Here is a 21,562-nt window from a genome sequence, read left to right as displayed (position 1 = left end):
TTAAAGGCCAGCTACCTGGTGAATTCCAGGCCAGCCTGGGCTACGGTGAGACTGTTTGAAGAAGCAAGACAATTTCTATGTAGTATTTAAAATATCTCATATATATATAGGGTAACTTTTATAGTACAATGTGATGAACAATCAAATTTAAAATGTAAGTTTGAACAAAGTGCCCTCCAACTACCCCCACACACCACAACCCAACAGTGACTGCTTTACCTTTGAGCACCTCACCTGCGTTCTCTTCATTAGTCTTGAAACTAACACACACAAATGAGCAAGCCCACAAGTGCCCTGGGTGAAACGTTCAGAGAACTGTGGAGGGTCACACTAGTGACTGTGTGTGCTGGCATTTCATGGGGATTTTCTTCTCATTATTACTGGATGGTTTTGCAACAAGCCTATAAGAGGGTCTACATCAGAGATACATGAAAAAAAAAAATGGTACTGACAAACGGAGGTTGTTTGGGCAGAGGGTGAATTTGTGTTGAAGATTGTCAAGCTTACAGCTGGGGAGGCCAGGAGTCATTTCAGTCACCACATGTCGACTAGTATGGACTTTAAAAGGTTTTGGGGGAAGATTTTAGATATTCCTATGTAAAGTATGTGACACAGATTGCATCCACAGTGACAGCTATTGCTCCTACTACACTATCATGCCAGCTTTGCAGGTAAGAAGCTCAGGGCACAGACAGGAAAGGTAAGCATAATTTATCTAGGTTCACACAGTTACGGAAAGATAAAGCATATAGTCTACCTGGAGGTACCCTCAGTGAGCTATCCCTAAACACACCACACAAGTATGTGATGCAATAAACCATTGCATATGCACACGATTATATCAATAAAATAATATGGAAAGCATAAAGGTCATTTAAAATAACAACTAAGTTGTTGTTTCTTGATTAACAGAAAGTTTTTTTCTTCTTTAATATTTGGTTCTGTTTACCTAGGGCGCAGCACATTAGAACAAAGCACCCATTTTTATCTCAGACTTCAAAGCTCACAAGTTCTTGGGTCTGAAATCCACTGACACTCTCAGGTGAGCCAACTACCATGAATTTTTTCTGGGTCATGGCTTGCCACCACAGCCCTGTCTTGCTTTCTGTCTAGGGTGTATTCTGTGTTTATGGACAGCCTGGCTTGGTGGTGGACACCTCTGACCATCAGAGGGACTGGGAGTCACATGTGTCATGCCTCGTGCGTGTCATCCACAATCCTTTCTTCATGTCACTGTCCTACACAACATCCAAGGCGGTAGAACCTACTGTTTGCAGGGCAGATAATCACTGGCACTTCTGAGAGTTTGCCAGGGCAGAGACCCCCATATGGAGAGAAGAGCTGCTGGTGCCTAGAGGGGCCATCATGGAAGTATGTATCCATACTTATCTGGTTCCTGCAGATGCTTTGCTAGGTAGTCACCAAGGCTACATGTTAGTGTTAACATTAGAGTAGGAGTATTCCATTTACTCCACAAACTCCCCTCCCAGTTTCCTAATTGTGCCCATCTTGGAGAGCAGGTTCTTTCTCCCTTATAGCTCACTAGGTGCATGACTGCGAACTTCCTTTCTGAAGTGTCCTGAGCCCCATTTCCAGATGCTTTCTCTCTACATCCATGTCAGTGCGGCGCATCTGTCACTACACTCACCATACACTGTGGCCTCCAGTTGTTTTCAGATCAGAAGGATCTGTCAGTTAACTATGTGGACAACAATTCCAGGCCGACGACTGCATCTCATTCTCAGAACCTAACAGCTACTGTCATGTGTTAGAAACACAAGGACTCAAACCGCTGGAAGGTTGTACCCTCCACACTGCACTCGGCATTAAAAAAAAGTATTTCTCCAACTATTATTTAAATTCACTCAAACACATTCAATAATTAACAAATCTTCAACATTTATTAATTATTAAATGCTAACTAAAATACATGGTGAGAAAATCCCCACTCTCCAAGGTCTCCTCTGTCATTTCCTTGCATGCCTGGGCTGGGACACACTGACTTCAGACTGAGCTCAGCTTTGGTTCTATGCCCTGTCCAGTGACTGTGCCTGTTCAGAGAAGCCATAGCAATGTCACTGTCTAGAGTTCATTTGCTGAGTAAGATGGCAATAAAGCAAGGAGAACATGGCACCTACTTTCGCCTTCATATTAACATACTATTTGAGGAACAGGACAGAAGGTCTGGAACTTGTGAAACATGTAAATAGGCTAATTATTTTGTGAAAACAAACTGACCTGAATCTTAAGTTGCTTACTAGTGAAAGTCCATCAGAACCAATGGACTTGCCACCTCTCTTACACAGCCCTTTGGGTTCCCGCTGCAGAAACTGCTCTTCTCTTGGGAAAAAAAAAAAAAAAAAAAAAAAAAAAAAGTGTCTTCTACTTTAGGCTACAGTTACCATGGCATGGACAGGTGTTCTGCACAGACTATATGCCATGAAGGCAATGGGGCCCACATCTGATTTATTGAAGGGTATTTCCCTCAGCAAGTGCATCCTTGCTAATACCAGATGCTTACAAAATAGTTACTGAATGAAATTTAGCCAGGCATGCCCAGAGCTTGCAAGAGTTTTGTCTTTTAAACAATTTGCACTTTTATTGGTTTCAATGTCGCTAATGTACATGCTTACCTATGGAAAGAGAAAAACACTAAGTTTCTTTGGTGAGTGTCTCAGGCTACAGGGTACAATGCCTGTGTGTTCACTTATTCTGGTGTTGCCATTCTTGTGTGATCTTGCATTCCAGTGTAGACTTTATAGAAGGAATGCTTTCAGTTCCCCTCTTCTACTAAAAGCCTCATCCAAATGGTTTTGGGTAAGTAAATATGACCAGGAAGCAGAACACAATAGCATTCTTCTAATTCAACGCAATCAAAATACATGGAAAGCTAGAGCATGTCAACTTATACTCAGGACTGACATTGAAATATTTGAACCAAATTTCCTCCATAACTTTTCTAATTCAGGTCTATTACTCACTGTATTAAAAGATTTAATATCAATGCTCATGAAGAAAAACACCATGCTACAAGAACCATTTTCAAATGAAAGCTATTGTTTCTTTTCTCCTTTATAGACTTTTGACAGACATACACAGCTATATTTTTTTAAAATCTCAGAAATTAAATGCTAGATAATCAGTTACCCAATGAGCTGTGATTTCAAAATGCTATCACTTCTTTGGACACAAATAAGGCAATTTTAATAGTGTTTAAGATGTCAGGGTAGAAGGCTAATAAGCAGGTTACCTACCCCCCCCCCCACACACACACCATGGTGGGGACTGAACTCAGGGCCTCACACATTGTAAGCACATGTCTACTACACAGATATATCCCCAGGTCAAGATAACTTCACAGGGATTAGAAATAAGATTTGGTAAACAACACTGATACATTATCTACCATTGAGTTGGGAAAATTATTTAACCCTTTCTCTTTTTCTTCATACGCAAGGAGAATAATCAGGAGATCTGCTGCAAAGGTGCTGTGGAATAATGCTTTTGTACACTGATTTAATAAAAACGCTGATTGGCCAGTGGCCAGGTAGGTAGTATAGGTGGGATAAGCAGACAAGGAGAATTATAGAAAGAGGGAGGCTGAGTCAGGAGACGCCAGCCCACCGTCCAGGGGGCAGCATGTAATGGCACACAGGTAAAGCCACGGAACACGTGGTGACATATAGATTAACAGAAATGACCTGAATTTAAGTGTAAGAGCTAGTCAGTAGTGAGCCTGAGATAAAGGCTGAGCAGTTTAAATAAATATAAGCCTCTGTGTGTTTACTTGGGTCTGAGCAGCTGTGGACCAGGTGGGACACAGGAAAACTTTCAGTTACACAAAGGGTAAATTCTTAAAAATAATTTATTTATTTTTATTTGCATTGGTGCTTTGCCTGTATGTTTGTCTGTATGAGGATGTCAGATCTTGGAGTTAAAGACAGTTGTTAGAAGCTGTGTGGGTGCTGGGAATTGAACCCAGGACCCGGTCTGGGTTATACAATAAGATGCTGACTCAAGAAAAAAAAGGGGGGAGGGGGAGGTCCTTTCTCAACTGAGGGAATATTTGTCAGTTCTGCATTCACTCCTTCATCCTTCCCCACCCATCCATTCTGAGAGGCAGTTTGTACAGTGGTTAGGATTGCAAGCCCAAGGAGACAAACTCAGTTCTTGCTTCTTTGTCACCTTGGACAACACTCAACACACTTCACCTGGCTTTCCTTCTCAGGAAAATAAAGCAAGCCTCATAAAGCTCATGTGAGAATTAAGTCAGTGTGTCTCTCGGTATGCACTCAGTAAGTTACTGTGATGGGAATCTGTATGTGATAAAAAGAATGCTATATGCTTTGGCATATTTTTAGTTACTTAAAAAGCAAAGGACTTAAGGATATATAGGAAAGTCAGGAACAGAGTTGCTTACTAGCTTTATGTATCAACAAGGTAAAGATATATTAAAATTAAGTATTTGGGGGGCTGGAGAGATGGTTCAGTGGTTAGAAGCATGTGCTGCTCTTGTAGAGAACCCAAATTTGTTTCCCAGCACCCACATCAGGCAGTTCGCAATCACTTGTAACTCCAGCTTCAGTGAATATAGCACCTCTGCCATCCAGAGGCCCTTACATTCACGTGCACAGCTCCCCCACCCCAACCTCCCCAACAAGTGTTTAAAAAACATACCCAAACATTAAGACATAAATGAAATGTTGGAAGAGGCACAGGAAGGCCTGAGGAGGTTATGATCACAGTGGAGAGCTGGCAGCATGAGGCAGAACTGTACAAGGGCCTGATGCAGTGTAGTTACCCGAGAGAGAACAAGCTGGCTTCAGATTTCCAGAAGTATGCCAGACAGACCAGAGCAAGAATGGTGGAGGCCCTGGAGAGACAGGGAGGGGTATCTGTCCACCTGTCTGAATCAGAGATGGAGCACAAAGCCAAAAGAAGGCTAAATCTAAAACAAACTGAATCTCAGTGGTGTATGTGTGTGTGTGTGTGTGTGTGTGTGTGTGTGTGTGTGTGTGTGCGCGCGCGCGCGCGCGCGCCAATTCAGGAAGAAACAGGAGTTGGATTTCTTTGAAAAATAGTTCTTATAAATATTTGACCATGGAACTTTAAAATGTTTTATGCTATTAGACAAAATAGTAATTAAAATAAAGATGTCACTGAAAAGTGAAACTAATGGAACTGTAGACTCAACTATTTACAGGTGGAAAATACTTTCATTTTCTTTCAGCATAGAAAAATGTATCTTCCCAGTGAAATATTTTCCATGTGCAAAATAAACAGGAAAACGGGAAAAACTATTTTAATGGTTATTTTTACTGGCAGTCACAACGGTATTGAGATTTTGAGACTGCTGCTAGTATTATCATCTAAAATAAAAATCCCCATGCCCTTGAGATGAAACACCTTTAATGTCATTCAAAAACAGACACATTTAAACAGACGAAGGAAAGCCCGCAGAATGATATTCCAAATCTGAGCTAGAACTATCACACCTTCTACCAGGAACAAACAGGAAAGAAAAGAGAAATCCTAATCGTTCCGTTTCCTCAAAAAGACCCGGGAACAAACCAGTGCCCTGACAACCAAAACTGTTTCCACAGAAACAGATCAATGCGAGCAGTAAATGGGCACTCTGGGGTCAACGGAAACATCTGCCCCAAGTGGGTCCATGGGAGCAACACTAGGACAACACACGATGGACAGAAGCACACCAGCTGTGTCTAAAGCAACACACCCACCACTGCAAACGGAAGCTAAGGGCCAGACAAGCATTCATCAGGCTTTCTCCACATCATCTGTACCATACAATAGTCAAGCAGTGGGAGAAATTCTTAACAGCAGTAGTCCTACACAGAAAAAAACCAGAACTAGAGAAATATCATGGTTTTGTCGTTCGTCATCAACTATGTGCAGGGATCACCATGACCAGGGCAGCACACACAGCCCAATGAATGACAATGTGTGTTACATGTGTCCCTTTGTTAAACAGAATGACACAGAAGAGGAACCTGAGGGCCACTGGCTCACTAGACCTGAACACCAGTTACAAGAGCGCAGGGGACAGAGGAGCACACTGACTGACACAGAACTGGGTCCTCGGAGGTGGGGCTCTCTACAGGACAGCCAACCTGACTTCCCTTTGCTTGTGCACTCAGATTTTCTTTACCAAGTTCATGCCAAAGGGCAGGAAACACATCAGTGAGCTCTTTCCAAAACCTTCTTAGTTTTAGGTCCAACTTGACATCTTCAACAAAACAATTCAAAGAAAACAGGACATGTTTGGAAGGAGAACTCATATATATGTATAAGGAGATTAAAGACATTAAAGAATACAATCATCAAGGAAATGTGTGAATGGGATGTCTATTCACACATGTTAATTACTGTTAGTGTTAACGTAAGTGCGATGTTACTGTGACTTTCTGTCAAATAATCTGATCAGTACATGGACTAAGGCATTGAACACCAAGGAAGTACAAATGGCCACCACATGAAAACGTGTTCAACATCTTTAGCCATCCGAAAAATGTAAATCAAAACTTCCCTGAAATTCCAGCTTACCAGTCAGAACGGCTGTCAGGAAGAGACCAGATGACAACTAGTGCTGATAAGGATGGTGGAGAGAAGAGTCTACTACATTACTGGTGGAAATATAAATGAGTACAGCCACTCTGGAAACCACTAAAAACAGAGGAGCCCAGCTATAGCACTCCTGTGTACATACACAAAGGAGTCAAGTCGGCACACCACAGGGTACATATACTCCTAAGCTTACTGAAGGGTCATCCACACAAGCCAAATGATGCATCCACCAAATGAATGTAGAAAATATGGTACACAGGCACAATGGGGTTTTAATAAAGAATAAAATGACACCAATATAGAAAAATAGGACTAGGAAGCACCCCCACCAAAAGCATAAATATTCAAAGGGGTAAACATAATTGTCTCATTGGTGGAATCTATATTTTAAAAAGACATGAAAGTAGGAGCAAGTTCATTGGGAAGAGTGAGGTGACCAGAAAGAAGTGGTCTGGAGTGATAGCAGGAAGGTGATGTGACTGAATACAAAGTTGATGATACACATGTACAGAATGTCCCAAGAAAACTTATGGTTTTATAAAATGAATATATGCTAATAAAAAGAGAGCTTGTTATTTTAGAGAAGTGGACTGACATATTCAAGTTTAAAAAATATGACAGATAGGGTTTGCAGATAGTGAGAGTATATATGAACTGAACATGTATATTCGTCCTTGTCAATGAATTACTGTTATTGTTAGAGCTAATGTGATGCTGTATGAGGACTCTTCTCTCCGCCATCCTTATCAGCACTAGTTGTCATCTGGTCTCTTCCTGACAGCCGTTCTGACTGGAGTAAGCTGGAATTTCAGGGAAGTTTTGGATTACATTTTTTCTGATGGCTAAAGATGTTTAGCACATTTTCATGTGGTGGCCATTTGTATTTCCTTGGTGAATTTTCTGTTTGATTCATTAGCCTATGTACACATTGATACATCTCTAAGACAGCTAGCTGATAGATTGATACGACTTTTGCCTTTTCTCAGCATTTCTCTCTATATAAGCATTTTTCATGATAATACACTAAAAATCACTTTTAGCCCAAGCAACATTTTAATCTTTTGATCCTTAAGCTTACAAGTATGAAGTCACTATAGTACCTTCCAGACTTAGTGAAATAGACAATTCACAGTTTTTAGGGACTAAATTTGAAATTCAATGAAGTTATCCATGAAGCCTGCTTGTGTCCTCTAGTTTGGGAGAATGCCCCATACTGTAATCTGCTGTTAAAAAAATTACGAAAATCTTTATCTGAGGTTTATTGTCCTTAGGAAGGAGAACACATAGTTTTCATTCCATCTTTCTAATTAGTAATTTAAGCATATGTTCAGCATTTAACTCTAAATGTTTGCCTTTTCCCCAAGCTCTAATACAGCTGTCCAAGATTTGAATGCCAGAAAACATTTAAATATCAACATCTGTTGAATTATGTTAATTTAGTGTAATATAATTGGGCATGAGTTGGAATTGATCGGAAATATATGAAATAAACAAAGGTAAATTCCCATCTGTAGCCTGGTACACAAACAAAATCAATATGGAATGACAAAAGTATTTATTCCCAAAGAGAAAAAGTAAGAAGAAAAAAAATTCCAGATATAAAAACATTTGATTAAAAAACAAACCAACAATTATGTAAACAAATTTTATATTATTTTTAAATTTATTTTGCATTGACCTCATAACTGAAAAACGGCCAGAATGGTAATTAAGTGCTTAATATCTGACTTTAATATTATTAAATAGTACTTTAATTACAGGTACGTGAGCATTAAAATTTCCACTGAAGGATAACTTCTGTTCTAGATCACAAACTGTGATCAAGTTTGATCTGCTGTAGATCCACACACATAAAACAGTATTGAAAACTGCGGGGATTGTTCAATATGGCGGAATTTTAGGAGGTGGGATAGGAAATGAACTTGTCCACAGGTTGGTACTCCTGTATAACAGTTAACTGACACAATGACTTTATCCTGGCTTGTTTATTCTGGAGATGAGGAGAGACAAACCATCAAAGAGCAACATTCCAGACACTCCCATTAATGACCTAGGGCTGCTGTTTGTTTGGGGAAGTATTTCGGCACCGGCACACAGTGCATCGACATCCCAAATGCTCTGTAATGAAGTTACAACCCAGGCTGAGCAGAGACACAAGCTGTAGTGAGTCAGCTCGCAGGTGCACCTTAATCATTTCCTCGGGGACCCATCCCTGGGAGCTAAAGGTTAGATCTGTGTCCGTGCCCACTTAATCACTGGGCCAATTTGCAGAGTGCCAACTGTGAAACAGACACCTGTCCTTAAGGAGATGGACTTCAGACCACACATTTATTTCAGTTAAGGGTCGCTGGAACAGCTCACACATGCTAACAATTTTCTGTCATTAGTGACCATAGTCACATCCAACAGCCATCCTTAGGGACAGAGCTTGTGCACATGTCTAGGCATTTGAAAACATCTAGTTCATCTGTGGGAAAAAGAGGTTACTACGTGATCAGAGCTACACTAAGAGAGAATGGATTTTTAGAATTTTATTTACTATACAAGGATAAAGAAGGTATTTCCAGTTGGTAAACTCTCTCATTCTCTGTGGGTCCCTCATATCCAACCAAAATGCAACAGCTCAAAATTCAAATTGGCTAGTGACTAATTTATTTGGTATAATCATAACTTAAAATAACCCTCTCCAGTCATTCATTTAAAATCTTGGCAAGGAAGGTTAGAATTTCAGGATGCCAAAGGACAGGAGCCACGAGCACTGGCAATTTGTGGTTTTATAAAATACAGTAATTTGGTCATAGAGTGTAGAATGGGAAAATTAAACCCCTTAAAAGCCATTTTATGTCACATATGTGGGAAGTTTCCAATTATTCTGCTCTAACTATCTCTAGCCCTCCAAGTTATTCAAATGTTCTTTTTAATTAGGACACATATATAATTAAATGTATTCCAATTAAACAAATATGGAATGCATACATTCTAATTAAAGTGAACATGTGAATATGTTCTATTAGTTTGGCGACGCACACATAAGAATGAATGGGAATCACTTCAAGAGGCTCTTCCCTCGGAAGGGCCGAGCAAAGCTGTTCCCAACAAATGAAGTCTTCCCTAGTTCTCAATTTTGGAAGAGAGGTTATAAAGGACTATAACATTTTAAAGTCAGCATTTAAAGGTAGTCCCCAGTCACTCTTTGGACATATAAAATGTCAACCAGCATAACTTACTTTAAAAATATGGTATTAAATGATTACAGCTCCAATGTGACAAGGACAGGTCTGTTTAAAATGCTAATACTCTAGAAGACAGGTGGTGTCTCCGTTGACACAGTGAGTGCACCATTTGGCTTTGCTGATATATGGAATCTTGGGGACGTGTCTGTGAAAAGCAACGGCACACACACAGTCCATGTCCTTATGCAGTTTCTAATGAACAGTCCTCCTCCCATTTATTAACAGCTGCTCGGAGATGTAGTCCTTAATACTTTCATTTATTTTTGGCAAAGCTGCAAAATGACAAATAGTTTTGTATCTGTTGCAAATTAGGTCTCCTTTCCAAACGACAATGACAGCATGGGGAAGACTGAGCACACTGAATCCTTGAACATCTTTGGATCTTTAGAAGATCAAATAAAAAGACGCTGTAATTCTGTCACATCTGTGACAAAAAAATGGTGACAAGCGTCAGCACATGGAAATGAATGCATTCCACAGTGGTGCAAGCAGGGATGCTCTTTTTATTTCGATGGGAGGAGGAAGACATGAATGAGTGTAGGAACCCCTCTTATAGAAACAGGAATATAAGACAGGATCTACTGTTTCTCAGATTAAATCTACTGTCTTCTATTTTAGTGGATCTTGTTTCAATCTCGCCAGGCAAGAGGATAGAAAAAAAAATCCACTTTCTCTTCATATGAGTAGATAATGTAAGAAATTAGAGCACATAGTATGCAAGGGTCATTAAATCCTGTGACATGAAGTAAATGAAAAATACACTTTTAGGAATGAAGTGAAAAGATATTATGGAAATTAACAGAATTTAATACTATCACCAAAAAAACATATTTTTACTTGATTTCAAATAATACGTCAAAGTATTAGAAAGTCTGCCTAGGTGCGTCTTACTAGTGCATGCCAAAACCAAACTTTCTAAGAGTCTGGTAGGAAGAAGGGAAAATCCAGTCACCACCAAAGCCTCCAGGGACACAGGAAAACATCTTGATGGGAATAATTGAGTTGAGCCGCCACGAGCTCTCACGTTGTTCATGAATTCTCATGTAGAAAACACCAGTCATTAGTGCAGACTCTGGCGTGGGAACAAAGCTTCCCAGGATGACACATGACTGAGTATCAGGCATCCCTTCATGCCTGGCAAAATGGCTTTCAATTTGGGAGGGTGATACTGACCTTTCTGACACTAGACTGAAGCTTTTACAGAATTATGGAAATACTTAATTGTAACTTTAAATGAGGGATGATGTGGGCAAAGTTTTTTTTTTTGTTTTGTTTTGTTTTTTTTTTTTTTAAGAAGCAAATTTTAAGAATTGCTTAAACTTTCAGAAGCAAAAATCCATCACTTGAATACTGAAATACAAGACTATAACCGGCAGAGCATTTCCCCACTGGAGGAGCACTGACAGGCCCCTCCCCTTTGCAGGTACCTGTACAAGGTACCTGGGGCAGACACACCTTTAGATGAGGAAAGGTTGGCTGAACTGCCCTCCAGCAACAGGATGTCTTTGACCCAATTGGACACATGTCCCCTAGGTATGTAACCTTGAGTGGCTGCCTCCTTCAGCTGTGAGTCAAAGTGTGGCATGGGACTCTATCTGCCTTAGGCATCTTTCCTGAACCTTGGGGATAGGCTCAAAATAAATGCCTCTGCTTTGTCTCTTGCTGTCTATTCATAAGCAATAAACTGCTTTACATAACATGCTCTGTCTCACTAGCTACAGGTTAGGTGGTACCCAGGCCAAAGGTACATAACTCTGAAATAGGCTGAGCACAATGTAGATGCTGTTCCCATTTCTTCTAAAAGTCATGAAGGAGTTGGGCCAGGTGGTGTCTGCCTGTCACTCAGCACTTTGGAGGCTGAAGCAAGATGGCTCTGAGTTCCAGGACAGTCTTGGCCACCTGCTAAGCTCCTAGCTCACAACAACAACCAAACAAAAATGCGCAGGGTACAATTCCCGAGGATTTGGCTTTGTTCTCACTTTGACGGACAAATTACTCAACATCATGTCTGATAATGAGTAAAATCTGAAAGTGATAAGTAGTTCCAAAAGTAACACTGAAATGTGTTTTTATTCAATTAATGTTTTGAAAGAAGTTTTTGTTTTCTTGAGTCTTATATTTTTTTAATGATTTTGAGGTATGTAAAAATGATCAAATGGCACAAAAAACTCTTGCTACTCATTGAACATTAGATAAGGAAAAAGTACAAGAAAATTAAGACAAAAGTTCATGATAGGAAATGGACAGTAACCACTGAAGCACTGGAAGAATGGATGGAACACAGAACTCTTTAGTGAAGGCTAGGAGAGTGTACCTAGAATCCAAGCTACACAGTGAGGAGACTGTGCACCCAGGAGCTCGAGGTCTGCCTGGGCAACACAGTGTGACTGTCTCTAAAAACAAACAACACCCTCTACCCCAAAGGAAATCAAAGTCCATGTGATGGCCATAAGACACAATGAATGAGAAGAATCAACAGAGACAAGCAACATGGAAAACACTGGTAGCATGTGCAGCTTCAATCACAGTAGGGCAAAATCCTGAGAAAACATCAATGAGCACCTGAGGGCGATGCTGTGAGCAAACACTTCATATTAGTCACTGCTGGAACGCATCTGCTTTATGATAGGGCTCTCTGAGAAATAACAAAAAGCAAGAAACTGACAGATTAGAGGAACAACATCAGCTATACTGACAATCAGTGAATCTATAATTTCATTCCCAGTAAGTGTAGGAGCTAATGTAGCCTGTTATTTTATTAATCACCACTAGGACGGAAAAGGATGACATATTATGACCAGCACAGCTGACGGAAGCAAGCAGGGCAGAGATGCAAGAGGCCCTGAGGCAAGGTAAGAGATCCCGAGAAGTCCCACACTCCGGTGGGCATGCAGACAAGCGGGACAGTTCACAGAAAGTCCCACACTCCGATGAACATGCAGCACATGGGACAGTTCACAGGACACAGGAGAAATCTTACAGAAATGACTCGAGCCAGGAGTGCCACTTCATGCCAGAAATCCCATCATTCAAGTGTCTGAGGCAGGGGGATCATTGAGAGTTTGAGGGCAGCCTCCACCGCAGTGTGAGACCCTCTCTAGAGCAAGTAACTGAAATTATCAAAATGGGGTGTGCTTAAGGAGATTTTAAATATTGCCTCTTTCATCTCTTTGTATGCTAGATAGCACTGTCTCATGTTGGTAAATAATACTGCTATACTCACTAATGTAAAGAGTACAGAACATCAAAGTGAGCGAGGCAAAGGGAGAGGCAAGAGCATAAAGCAGATACCCAGAAACCCACCACTGAAATGTCCTGTAATTAGCAGCATTGGTAAATATACAACTAAATCTCTTCTAGGAAGATTCTTAAAATTCGCCCAAGGTGCCCGGGGGAGTTGTGCTACACTCCACAGCACTTGGCTGTGTGCTCAGAGCATCTGTGAACAATAGCAGCTTTAAGGGTGTGCTACAGTCAGATGCTTCAGCATCTCAGCCTTGACTCACTACAGCAGACCACCTGTGAGCTTACGCTTCTGCACTTGCTTGGATATTCTGGGAGTAAATGGTCCCCCAATGCAATGACTCAGTGCATCGTAGTTCTCTTCTCTAACCTTTATGTTTTTCCCCAAGTTGAAAAAGGCAAGTGCAGTCACTCATCCAAAAGGGTTAAGAAAAGTCAAGATAATATTAAAATACTAAGAAAGAAAATGGGTTTCAGGAGAGGACTGTAGAATAATATATATGAATTGGAAGGTGAAGAATTTCATGTTGCATTAATAAGATTTAGAACACAATTGAAGCTTCCATCTTATTTCACCTTTCCAAGTTGCCCTGTGTCTAACACAGCCCATGGCACTAGAGCAGAAAGAACACATAGCACAGCCACTAATAAAGACAAAGGAAATATGGGATGATGGTTAAAAAGAGTGGTATGGAAATCAGAGTATAGAAGTTTTAAAAAATCATTTAAAGATTTGGGTTATAATACTGAGAGACTTACCCAGCAGTGTTCCAAGAAGATAGCTTGCACTTGTATTTATACCTGTTGCATGGTTGTGTAGGTAAGATAACTGTGTATTTCTAACATGGACATGTCATGTATGTATGTGAGAGATAGAAAGAGATGGGAGAGGGGGAAGGGAGAGTGAGAAGGAGGGGCTTAAAAATGGAGAACTAACAGTTTTCCAATGCCTAAATAACAGAAGCAAGAAATGAAATTACTAAAACCTGAAAGATGGTTGGTGGGGGAGGCATGAAAATTCTGAGGAAAAATGAGCTCCAAACCAGAGTTCAATTCTCAGGAAAACTGAGCAATGTGAGAAAACCACGAAGGGATGTGCAGACACACAAAACCTCCGATTTAACAACTCACTTTCTTTCCTTGAGAGCTCAAGGAAAATAATGCCATGGGACCCGAAGAACAAAACTCTATGGGAGACAGGTGAAGGAAGTCTGCTGGGGGCCAACGAGGATGCTGCAGATGCCACACATCAGGCCAGGCAGACAGTACAGAACATAACTGAAAATGGATAATCGAGGGATGCCACCAGGACAACAACCCAGGAGTTACAATTCCAGGGAGAGATTATTGACGAATTAGGGCTAAAAAATAGGAAATAAAGCAAATGGCAAGCAGAACCATGATCTCCCCAAGGAAAAGCTATATACAAATGGCTAACAGCTTCATGTATAGTCTCTTAATGACAACAGATATTCAGTGTGGGAGGAAAAGATAAAGAACTAGGCATGGGTATGTATGCAGGAGGTGGGAATCACAGCAAATGAAAAGTCAAAATGTAGTATTAATTGAAAACTCTAAAGATGTGGTCATGGCTACAAAGGCCAAGAGCAAACAGAATAGCTAAGAGTTGGAGTGTTTGGAGACTAAATACAAGAGCAGGACAGGATGGCGATGGGCCTTTCTGTACTTTGTTTTTCTTACAGAGCATTTAATACTCTTAACTATGTGTGAGAACAACATGATTGAAAAATACAATTCAGCAAGCATGTAGGAAACATGCACGTAACAAAGACAGTACCAATACGAGAGTTACAGGAGCCGGGGCTTGAGACCTTACAGGCACATTCCTCTATTTTATATAACAATGCTACAGAGTAGATGCTATTGCTTTTGCATTTTATATGAGGGAACAAGAGAAAAACTTCAATATTGGGTTGCAGTCAGGCATGCTAATCCCAGAACAAACACATGAGTACATCTACTCCTTAGGTTCAACTTTCAACTCATTCTACAGCTATTCTAAGCAACAGTTGTAGCCATCCATGGTGTTAGGAATGCTTGTGGTACAGTAAAGCAAAGGCATTGTACTTAAGAAGCTTAGAGAGAGAGGACACGGAGAAGACACATGAAGTGGCACAGAGGACAGTGTCTGACGACAGTCCACAGGTCACTTCTTACTACAGTGAGGAAAGATAGGAAAGCAGTGAGGAGTCAGCCTTCTTCCTTCCTCCTGTCCACACAGTGGTGCTGAGGGGTAGACCCTAGGGCCCAGTGATATTAAAGATAATCTACTGATGGGCTAAATGTCATACCCCCTCTCCCAGTCAAGTCTTTTTATTTCATCCCAGTCAGTGGAGTACCTTGCCATCCTCATGGGGTCTCAGGAAGAATTGTTCTCAGGTCTGATAATGGTCTCATTTTGCATTTGTTCTTTCATAGATTAAGCTTTAGGGTTCTGAGAAATACTTATCAAGCCCAAGGTATGATGGTTAGTTTTGCCTCATCCAATCAGTTTACACTTTTTTTGTGGAACAGAAAGACTAAAAGGGAGAACTCTTCCAACTGTTGAGGCCAACTGCACTCTTCCTGTCTGGGATTATTATAAACAGCCAGGTCTCTTGGTCTTGACCCTTGCACTAGTTTCCTTTCCTGTTGTGCTGAATCTGCCAGCAAAAATAACCTGAAGGGAAAACGTTTATTTGGATCACAAGTCCATCAATACTGATAAATCAAGTCTATAAGAACCTGAAGCAACTGGTCACATCATATCCAGTCAAGAGCAAAGAGCAATGAATTAATTAATGCATGCATGCTTGTGCTTAACTCATTTTCTTCTTCTTCATAAAGTTGAGGTTCTAAACCCAAGGACAGGTATATCCACTGTCAGCTGGGACTTCCCATATCAATTAACATAATCAAGACAATCACCATGCCCACTGGCCAACTACTCTCTTCCCAAGTGAGTCTAGACTGCGCTAAGTTATCTGCCAGTCAATCTGATCAATATTCAGGCAAGAATGACAGAACCATTGATATCTAAGAGGAAAAGAAATCTCCAGAAACAGCAGATGAACATTTGAAAACATACTGTCAAAAGTGAACTGTGGAAAATCCTCTGCGTTAGAAAGGAAGACAAAACAGAACACCTAGGTAACTTAAGATGAAAAAGACCCTAAAGGCATTTTTTAGAAAAAGACTATTTCCTTAAATTTTACCATCTTTAAAACAATATAACCCAAATGGTATCTTTGTCTTCATCACTGGGAACTCTGAAATGAGTCCTGATAAACAATACACAGTTTACCAAGATTTCCTGGTTGCACAGAAGGACACGAAGCCCGTGGGATCGGAGAGACAGTCCCAAATGCTTACCTGCTGGCTGTTTTCACGGAGCAGTTCTTCTTGTGTCCCCTTTCTGCTCGGTTATCCCTCAGAAGCTGATGCTATACAAAGTGTCAAGACAAGTTGTAGAAATAAAAATATTTCCGTTATATTAGTTTGCAATGAGGAAACTACACTGTAATCAAAGAGACACTGGTGTGCTCTGCTGTATGACTCCTTGCCACTCTCTTGCTAATGATGCCACTGGCACTGGTGCAAAAATGCCAGCCAGGCAGCAATCAGTTCTGATAACTGCAGATCTCCCAGCCAGTGAGCACATGGCCTGGAGCTCCAAGACAGGCTCAGGTGTGTCCCTACTGCTGCAGTGAAAACACCCTCTTTTGTCTACAGCTCTGACTGTTAGGTTCGGCTGCGATAGTTTTGAGGCCAATATCAAAGAGCTGATAATGTTTCTTATGTACATAACAGCCTGCAATAGTAGAAAATACACAGAGAATGTTCTCTAAAAAAATTACTGCCTTGGAGATATATATATATATATACATACTTCCTCCAAATGTCTAGCTATCCATATCCCTTCTTATTTGCTTTACCTCAAATTAACTAGAAATAAAGTAGATGAGAAAAAAAAAAACAGCCAATACTTTTCACCATGTGTTCACTAAAAGCATAGCTTAATTTACTTTTATACATAATTATGTATATGCAAGGCTAGGCTCAGAAATGCACACCTTACCAGAAATCAACCCAAGCAGAGAAAGAAGTTTTACAGGTACTAACATGGGACAGGCTTGTGCTCCAGCAAGTCCTCAAGCCTCTGCTTCAATGGCAGAGTCATCCATCAAACATAAACTGTGCGAGCTCAGGCAGAGTTCTATACTGTTCTAAGGTCTGGTCTCCACCCATAAACAAATGCTGGGGACACTGGACTGGCAGGCCGTGGTGTTAAGGATGAACCAGGGAAATGATTAGGCAGCACCAGGAGACTGGAACCCAAAGTGCTGAGGGCTTGATCTGGGAAAAGCAGTTGGGATGATGGCTATGGTTACAGAGCCTGGCTGTCTGTTTGTATGGCTGAGAGTACCAGTAACTTCTGATGAAGGGTAACTGTTAACTGTTCTGGAAAGTTCCACAACACCACTGAGGACTGAATGCTAATCTGGCCACTTTCTAGATGGACGACACTTTAGTATCCAGGAATGTCCTAGCTACGTAAATTCCTCTTAAGCACTGACTTATTTCCTCTCAAATCACCAATATCCCAGTCCAGACCATGGTTTTTCTCACTTGTCACAGCCTCCTAGATGGTGTCCCTCTCTGGAGCTTGCTCTGACCCAATCCACTCTGAGCTATAGTCAATATGAGCTTTCTTAAATGAATCTAATTTTATTATACTTGAAATAAAATTCAAAACCTTGTGTTAGGCCATCATGACCCTTCATAATTTGATCACACCTCTACATGAATAACTTGATCTGCTCCCTCCTACCCACAAGTCTAAGTCTTTACCTCTATATATCTCAGCCATACTGAACGTTTTACTTTGGGATATGGACCGTGCTCTTGCTCACAGTGGCTCTTTGCTTCAGTTTTTCAATTTATCAACATCTCCAGGGCTTTGTACTATTCTGGAAAATTTATAGTGCTCAATAAATACTTGTTGAGTGAATAAATGAATTAACGAATAAATGAGGCAATGAAATAGGGCATGAGATTTGGTATATGATATGTAGCTGAAGCCATAGCTCATTATTGCTACTTATAGAAAATAGTGACTATTTATCTTAAGTCCATTAATCTGAAAGTGTTTCAATTTAGAAACACTTCGTACCATGAAGGCTAAATTGGTTCTGAAAATAAAACAATTAATTGCTTTGGCATTTCTAAGTCTAGTGCCTTTATGTCTATATACAAATGAACATTTGTGCCACAGAGCATCAATGAGATGACACAGTCTCCTTCTCCATCTTAGATCCATGGTAGTTAATTAACTTCCCATCTTCAGATGGAAGTCCCTGGGACTATTCTCCTGGGGCTGGTATCAAAACAGTTCAAACACCTATAAACTGCATTAAGACAAAGTTCCATAGCTCTGATTTGAAATTGCAACCATGATGACAGGCTGTACCAACCTGGTCTGGGAAGTTTCCAGCCCACCACCTGGATGAAGACAAAGGAGATGATACTGACTCTGAACTTGGTGTTCTACTCTTCTGAATACCCCAAAATTCATGGTTTGGAAGGATATTGCATAAAAAAGACAATTACTGCAATAATGCACTTTATACACACAAAGACATGAAACTATCTCAGTTTACCAATAAAACCAGATTGAAGTCAACAGAGATTTTGAAATGAAGTTCAGATAAAAAGGTTTAGATGCCTGGACCAAGAGCAAGTTAATGCACGAAGCTCAATGTCTGGAGAACACTGAGAAGAATCTAGAGAAAGCCTGGAGTAGAATACACTTGTGTCTGAAGACTGAAAAGAGGCAGCAAACTCATAGTAAGGGCAGCTGCAAGGGCCACTCACTTGCCCAGAGAAGATCTCCATTTTTAATAGGCTCTTCACTGCTTTGTAGGACTTCTATCAATGTCACAGGTAAGGTCATTCTACTAGGGTTATGACTCAACAATGTCATGTTGGTTAAGAACAGCTTCTGGATATGGTGTGAAGTGCTCCAATCCTTACCTTCAGGATTTGAGATTGGGAGGCTCAGGCCAAACAGAAGCCCAACTCCCTGATTAGCCACCTACAGGTGTACATTAGAAAACGGCCTGCACAAGTACAGCACCAAATGTAGCAACCATGCACACAAGCTTAGAGCTGATGGAGTCAACAAGGAAGACAAGAGAGGGTAGCTCATGGCTTCGATGTATACAGAATGGAACCCAGATCAAAAGGAAGATGCATGTCCCTCTGCACTGCGGATACAGACCAAGTGTACCTGGTCAGAAGCAGTTCTGCTGGCACACCCCTTTAGGAATGCCTGAAATATCTGAAAAGTCATTTCAAATCTCCTTAGACTTGGCCTTTCAGTGTCCTCAACATTAAAGAGCAAATGGAGCACTATTTAAACCATGACCATACAATTAAACACACGTACACACAAAACACACACAGAGACACACAATACACAGAAAAACAGACATACATACACACATAGACACAGACAGTTGCAAACACAGACACAGCTGTCACCTTTTCTTTCACCTGAGTGGCCCTCCTGTATTTCTGCTTACCTACACAACTACCAACAGTCACTACCTCTATCAGACCACCAGCATCTGAGTGGAAAAACGATGCTGCTTTCTGTCTCTCTTTGTAAAAGTAGCAAGTATCTGACATACAACAGATGATGGGGAAGTTACATCCTAAGTGTGACAGAGGCATAATCATGTCATACAGCATGCAAACTGAAATAAGATTAAGCAATAAGAACAGAAAGGAATGGGAAGGTGGGGAAAGTAGTGAGGTGAGGATTTTAAAAGAAATTGGATCAATACTATCATTACTTTATGTTGCTACAATGGAATAAGAGAAGGTGACCACACAGCAACACTCATTCAACATTCTGTGGAGAATTTTATATTTCTTCATACTTTTATGTTTTATTACTTGGACCTGGGATTAGCCAATTGTTCTTTGTGCTATAGTTAGGTCAACCAGGGTTGAACTGAGAAATGATTATGTGTCACAATGTAAACACTGCATATATGCCTATCTGCTACCAAGCTAACTGATCCTCACTGTGCAGACTCCATAACTGTCTGTCACGCACTTGCTGGAAATTATTTTAGCACCCAGATCAATGCTTTCTGCGCTACGGCAGTCACTTGGTAGAACCCAGTCTCTTACATGAACCACACTATTCAGATGAGTGTCCTGTGCAGCTCTTGTACTGTGAACAGTTTTAGTGTATGTGTCCTTTGAATACAATACTTTGGCACTCCTGTGGCCCTCAGGAATAGTGTCTACTGCTAATAAAAAGAGAGCTTGTTATTTTAGAGAAGTGGACTGATGGGCTAGCAAAGAAAACACATGCCTGTCAAGAAAAGCCTTGCTCTGATAGGAGCTACAGTGTTATTTGTCAGAGCTTAATGTTAAAGAGTCAATGGTCTGATATTGAAACAGAAACACACACACACACACACACACACACTACAAAACAAAAACAACAACAAAAACACAAGGTCTCAAACTGACTGGCTGATGAAGATCTTCGGACCAAAAGCTGGAAGAAACTAGCTCTGAACTTCCTCTAAGAGCACTGGCTCAGTATTCAAGAATTCAGTGTTTGAGTCTACTTACAGAACCCAGCTACCACAAATGAAAACATTACCTACATTTAGTAATTCATAACTTATCTAGTAGTCAAGATAAAAATGTAAAATGCACACCAAAGTTTAAGAGATCAAACTGAAAATTAGTCAAAAGGATTATGTTATTTAAAAAGTGAGAAAGAATTGGTAATTTTCCTCTTTAGAAGCTATGAGCGATAAATCCACTCTTTCTCCTGGTGCAGAACTGAGCCCAGGGCTTCTCACATGCCAGCACATGCTCCCCACACAGTCACAGCTCCTTAGAATCCCGTGAACTTTCAGACAGTGCTTTCCTTATGGATTGCATGACTAAAACATAACTCTATGATTCAGAAGAGCCAGGGCCCTCACAAGGAATCAAACACTAAACTGTAAGTTTTAGGACTCATCAAAATCTAACTTCTAAATAATCTCAGCACATTTTAAAGAGACAATTAATACAGTCAAGAACAAGGTAGAATACTTATTCATCTGTGGAGACAATTGAAGTGATTGCCCAGTTCCTGCCAGTGCAACTACTCACTGTGCTACCATGTACATCAAAAAGAAAGCTTAAAACACCCGCCTAGAAGTATGTCGAATCTTAGAAGACACTACTGCCTCCTCCTCAACTCAATAAAACAGCCTGTATTGCCTGACCTTACATGGTTTCAATTTACTTTTTTGACTTGGAATTTTGTGACAATTTCTCAGGCTGACCAGGGCCAGCATCACTACATGGATGAGGATACTTTTCTCCCAAGCACTGGACCACATACAGGCATATACTACCACATGTAGTATTTAGTAGTAAAGCCCTACATGTGACCAGCTCCACAGAGGTCACCTGTTTGAGGA

The 21,562-nt window shown here is 40.6% G+C and overlaps 1 protein-coding gene across 20 annotated transcripts in view; it reads right to left on the bottom strand.

Annotated features, from left to right (window-relative positions):
• Positions 1-21,562, bottom strand: part of Gpatch2 (G-patch domain containing 2) — a 200,266-nt gene that overhangs the window by 66,643 nt on the left and 112,061 nt on the right. For 13 of the 20 annotated variants that reach the window (XR_006062199.2, XM_042258802.2, XM_042258791.2 and 10 more), the window contains one exon: positions 16,434-16,504. The exons of 6 other annotated variants lie outside the window; for them this stretch is intronic. Coding sequence is in view for 13 of the 14 variants with exons in the window: in XM_042258802.2 (XP_042114736.1) it covers positions 16,434-16,504 (71 nt within the window). In the remaining variant the exon portion in view is untranslated. Of the gene's footprint in view, positions 1-16,429; positions 18,032-21,562 lie in introns of those variants that run through there. One more of the 20 variants, XM_076548157.1, reaches the window with a different exon arrangement.

This window comes from Peromyscus maniculatus, chromosome 11, assembly GCF_049852395.1.
Source record: "Peromyscus maniculatus bairdii isolate BWxNUB_F1_BW_parent chromosome 11, HU_Pman_BW_mat_3.1, whole genome shotgun sequence".
Classification (NCBI taxonomy): Eukaryota; Metazoa; Chordata; class Mammalia; order Rodentia; family Cricetidae; genus Peromyscus; species Peromyscus maniculatus.
This window is presented reverse-complemented; position numbering and strand designations above follow the sequence as displayed.